The sequence below is a fragment of the Dioscorea cayenensis genome, chromosome 11 (assembly GCF_009730915.1).
Source record: "Dioscorea cayenensis subsp. rotundata cultivar TDr96_F1 chromosome 11, TDr96_F1_v2_PseudoChromosome.rev07_lg8_w22 25.fasta, whole genome shotgun sequence".
NCBI classification, from domain to species: domain Eukaryota; kingdom Viridiplantae; phylum Streptophyta; class Magnoliopsida; order Dioscoreales; family Dioscoreaceae; genus Dioscorea; species Dioscorea cayenensis.
The window spans coordinates 4,319,434-4,325,040 of record NC_052481.1 but is presented as its reverse complement, the minus strand read 5'-3'; the positions used below and the strand labels follow the sequence as shown (position 1 = coordinate 4,325,040).

Sequence of the window (5,607 nt, the reverse complement as noted above, 5' to 3'; positions counted from 1 at the left end):
TGATTAAAAAATTGTTTTATGGTATAAATAAAAAAATGAATATATTATTTTGCTTACATTACAAAGTATTATTGTGTGTTAGATAAGTAGTTTTATAATAACCAGGTTGTTTACATAAAAAGTATGTATTATGTTTATTAAAATCAAAGTTTTCATTCACATGTATACATTTGCATCTAATTAAAATAAAAATTATAATAATAATATTTTTAAAAAATTAAAAATGTTTTTAAAAATTAATAAATTTTAGAAAAGCAATGGATTTTTTTTTTAAAAAAAAATTGGGTTAAAAACAATAAATGAATTACTTTTCTAATTATAAAAAAAGGGGTCAAAATGCAAAATGCCACTATTTTTTAAATTAAAAGTACCCGATTTAGTCTCATGATGTAATAACCTAAAGTCATTTTGACAAATAAAATAATCCTAGATAATAAAATATATTTATAGGGTTAACAAGGCAAAAAGTCCTAAAAAAAATTTGTGAAAAAAAAATTGCATAGGATCAACGTCAAACAAATGATAATGAATATAAAATAGAAAAGAAAAAAAAAAATGGAGCATATAGTCCAAACCCAACATGCAGTCCAACTTGGACAGCTTCTATCCACCACCTTATTCACATGTCAACTTGTCAATACCCTGTATATATATATATATATATATATATAGAAACTCAGCTGATCAAATCCCTTGTATTCTGCTTCTCCTTTAATTTCTCTATACACACACAAACAAAGAAAATTAGACAAACAATCAGAAGCCAAAGAAACAGAAAAAAAAAAAGAAGATGAAATTGTTAATGGTGGTGAAGCTACCTCTATACTTCTTCATCGCCATTTGCATTTTTATCGCCGCCGCTGCAGCAGCGCCTTTCGGTGTATCTACAATGTCTTTCGAAGAAGGTTATTCACCTTTGTTCGGAGATGGTAATCTTGTTCGCTCTCCTGATGATCGTTCTGTCCGTCTTCTTCTTGATCAATACTCTGGTAACTAGTGATAAAGTTCTTCTCTTTAATTATTAGAATGTGATCATATGTATACATTTATACGTATATATGATTTATTAATGTATTTTAAATAATGGTTAGGCTCAGGTTTTATTTCGTCGGATTTATATTGGCATGGATTTTTTAGCGCCGCAATTCAATTACCATCTAATTACACTGCCGGCATCGTCGTAGCTTTCTATGTAAGTTCTTCTTCTTCTGCTTCTTCTTCTAGTTTTTATTAAGTTTTTATTTTTTTTTCTTTTATTAATTAAGTTTGAAGTTCATATATGTTAAATAAAATTTTAAGTTAAAGGTTGGAAAATTTCAAAGTCTAATGTTTAGAAGAAGTTGGCGTGTTTCTAGAGCTATGATTCCGCGTAGCCATTGCTTGGTCCTTATTTTTGTTGCTATTATTTATTTTTCATTATAACTCAAACTAGCATGTTAAGGTAAATCTCACTGAATTATTATATATATGATTTAACAACTAAACTCACATGGTTTTATTAAGGGTTTTTTACCCTATTAACCTTATAAATTTATTATATTGTCAAAATAGCCTAGAGTCATCACATCATGGGTCCATTCAGCACTCATGTGCTAACTGGACTGTTGACTGGTATTTTTAATTTAAAAATAGTAGTATTTGACCACTTTTAACTTTTATGATTACTAAAGTAACTCATTTATTGTTTTTTCACTAAATCTTTTTAAAAAAATTTAGTGTTTTTTAAAATTTATTGTTTTTCTAAAATTTATTAATTTTTAAAACCATGTATAATTTTTTAAAATTATTATTATTATTATTATTATTATTATTATTATTATTATTATTAATTTTAAAAAAAATTAAACATGTTTTTAAAAATTAATAAATTTTAGAAAAACAATGATTTTTTTTAAAAATGGTTTAAAAAATAATAAATAAATTACTTTAGTAATTATAAAAGAAAAAAATGGGTAAAAATGCAAAATATCACTATTTTTAAATTTAAAATACCCTATCAATAGTCCAGTCAGTATATGGGTATTGACTGGACTTATAATGTGATGGCCTTAGAGCATTTAGACAATAAAGTAAATTTATAGGGTTAATAGGGCAAAAATACCCGTTTATTAATTAAAGCTTATATAATATAGCGTAGGTCAAGCTTATAGGTTGAATTAATAATAACTTTAGATCAGCTCATTATTAATTAACAGCTAATCTCACATGGTTTTTGTTCAAGTCAATATTGCTCAAATAAGTATTTTTCTTTCTGACAATTTTTATGGTTTTATACATTAATTAGGCATCAAACGGGGATGTATTTGAAAAGACACATGACGAACTTGACTTCGAATTCTTAGGAAATGTGAAGGGAAAGCCGTGGAGGATGCAAACGAATGTATATGGAAATGGTAGCACAAACCGGGGACGTGAGGAACGATATCTCCTCCCTTTTGATCCTACAAAAGAGACTCATCGATACTCTATTCTTTGGACCGATGAGACAATCATGTTAGTGTTTATACAATATCAACTTAAGTTTTTGAGTTGAATTGAAAGTTGTTAACACATTCTAATATTGTTATTTTATTTAGTTTCTATATTGATGAGACTCCAATACGAGAAGTGAGAAGGAGAGTCGGCGGTGATTATCCAATGAAGCCAATGTCACTTTATGCTACTATTTGGGACGCGTCGAATTGGGCTACTTCAGGTGGTAAATATAAAGTCGATTATCGATACTCGCCTTTTGTCTCTAGATTCTCTGATCTTGTGCTTCTTGGTTGTCGATCTGATCCAATCCAATTACCTGAAAATGAGCAATGTGATGACGCCATGGCCGAGCTCATTTCTTCCGGTATTGATACGATAACATCAGAGAGACGTCAAGCGATGCTTCGGTTTAGACAAAAATATATGACCTACTCAGTTTGCTATGATACTATGAGGTATCCGGAAGGGTTACCAGACTGTGATATTGTGTTATCTGAGAAAATAAAGTTTAGGGATAATGGGCATTTGAGGATTACTAACACTAGGCGGAGATATCGTCGGAGGAGTAGAATTCCGGTGACTGGAGGTTATAGGAGACAAATTGACACGTGATGGTACATGATTCATTTTGGGTTCATGCAGGGACCATGCAAGTTGTTTTGTTTGCGTGTTATGATTGTGTTAAATTTTTTAGGGGATTATATATATATGGTTGTTTCATTATTTTAGTTTGTTGTTATTTTCATTTTGTTGTATATTGTGAAGTAAAAAAGAATGTATATGCCAAAGCCACTTGGTTCAAGTGGTTAGCGGCACCAAAATATGTCTTTTGTGTGGCGTGTAGAGTAGTGAGGGTTTGAATCTTTGTTGGAGGAATTAACCCACAAATGATTTCGCAACCAACTCACACGCCATAAAAACAGCCGTTTCGTGCCTTTTTTTTTAAAAAAAAATTATACTTAAATAGAATTTAAATTGCGATTCTTTGTTTGATTTACTTAGTTTTGGCATAAATTTATAATTTTTATAAATATAAAAAGGTTCTTCATTCGATGTGATATTTGTAAAGTTATAATGCTTGTAATTAACAGTGTACTGGTTCAAATAATTTAATAATAAATAATTCAATTTTATAATTAAATTATTAATATAAATTTATAAGTGTAAATTATTTATTACTCCCTAAAACTTTTCAAATATCGTTTAGTCTCTTTAACAAAAGCCTACACTATTCAGTCCCTAATTTTTAATTTTCTTTCCATATTGTCCCTATCGTTACTCTGATCCTTGAAATATTCTAAAAATTCCAAAAATACCCTTGCATGCTTTTGAGAGTGAAGGCAAGAAAAAATGACGCCAAGCCTTGTCATTGTATGATTGTTTGTCCTTGTTGTCTCGTAGAAGAAGCTTCTTGTTCCCATTGTTTATATAGTCAATCTTTTTGTAAGAATGAAGTCAGTCTCTTCTCAATATAAAGACTAACTTAGTGGGGAGGAAAGTCAATCATGGCCTAGGTGTAGAAGACTGGCAAAGGATGAAAGCTTGCAGCGGGAACAAAGTGCAAACAAACGTCTTGTAGTGGTGTTTATTTTGTGTAGCTTATGATGTATATGTTAATGAACATTTTAATCCTTATCTCACCTACGTTAGTTTTTGTTGATCCAGGGGTGGATACATTTTACAGTATTGCACAGCATAAGAGAGAGGGTTATGTATCGCATCACTGCCTTAATTGCATAGGGGTTGATAGTAGAGTAAATATTCGAACGGTGGAACCTTGAAGCTACCTGTGTGAGGGTGAAGTATTTAATGTCAGATGAGCACAAGACGATGTCTTGCATTAGCTCAGAAAGCGACTTCTAGCGAATGTGTCACATTCACCATATGTTTAACAAGAATGTGGTGGATATGATAGTCGAGATTCACAATGGAATTACAAAGGGTTGTTCTGTGTCAACAATATTATCGTAATTATCATATCCAATTAGTGTTTATTTTATTTATAGAGTGCACTCAATATCACTATTTCATGTAAATTCACCTTTTTACATTTATTTGCATTTATTTTTATCATTAGAAATCATTCTTTATGTGTAAGTTTTGATGATAAATTCTTTATAATCAACCAAATGTTTATTTATGGAAGTCTTTGTTTACATATGTTATTTTCTATTCAATTTCAAACAATAATCATTACATATGTCAGTAACTGTTTAACATTCGTATTGATATAATCAGGGAGTCTTTGTTACAAAGCGCTACACTTAATCAATACCCCATGCCGTTATCCAATTTTCCTGGGGGAACAATGTCGAACTCTTCAAGCAATTTTGAACCCGATATGTTCACAGTTGGTCAATGTTATGAAAGTGCAACACAATTCAAGGAAGTCTTGTGTGACCATGCTATCAAGCGGAATTTCAACTTTCAGTTCATAAAAAATGATAAAGAAAGAGTTATTGTGACATGTGTTGCTGATGGTTGTGAATGGCATGCCCATGCCTCAAGAGATGGCAACCTAGCAACGTTTAGAATCAAAATAGCCTAAGGGGTACATACTTGTGGTGGAGATATCGGCATAACGTCACATCCAAAAGTATCAAAGAAATGGGTTAGTAGGCATATAATACAAAAATACCGGGATCGTCCTCTATACTGTGCAGTGGATATACAGTGGGATTTACTGCCTGAACGAGGTGTTTATTTGCCATACAAACAAGCTTGAATGGGTAAAGAGTTAGCACGATGAATTCTCCATGGAAGTGATATAGCAAGCTATGATCTGTTGATATGGTACGTGGGAAAGTTAGTTGAAACAAATCCGGGAAGTATTGTGATCATTGACAAGGATGGTGAGCGATTTAGACGTGGTTTTTTCTGTTTTCTTTCTCGTCTTGATGGATTTCGAAAAGGATGAAAACCCATGCTATTTCTTGATGGAACACATCTACTTGGGAGATATGATGGCATACTCTTAGGTACAACAAGCAAGCATGCAAATGAAGGATTATTCCACTTGGCATTTGCTATCATGGATAATGAGACTAATGACAACTGGACGTGGTTCATATCGACATTAGGTGATGTATTATATGGTGAAGATGACTATGACAAGATCATTACATTCATATC

General features: G+C 31.3%; 1 protein-coding gene across 1 annotated transcript; it reads left to right on the top strand.

The window, feature by feature from the left end:
- The first annotated feature begins 802 nt into the window (after positions 1–802).
- LOC120271535 (probable xyloglucan endotransglucosylase/hydrolase protein 30) lies at positions 803–3,087 on the top strand. Its single transcript, XM_039278226.1, has 4 exons — positions 803–989; positions 1,092–1,192; positions 2,285–2,493; positions 2,577–3,087. Exons 1-4 carry the CDS (start codon positions 803–805, stop codon positions 3,085–3,087), a joined length of 1,008 nt encoding a protein of 335 aa, XP_039134160.1.
- Positions 3,088–5,607: the final 2,520 nt, after the last annotated feature.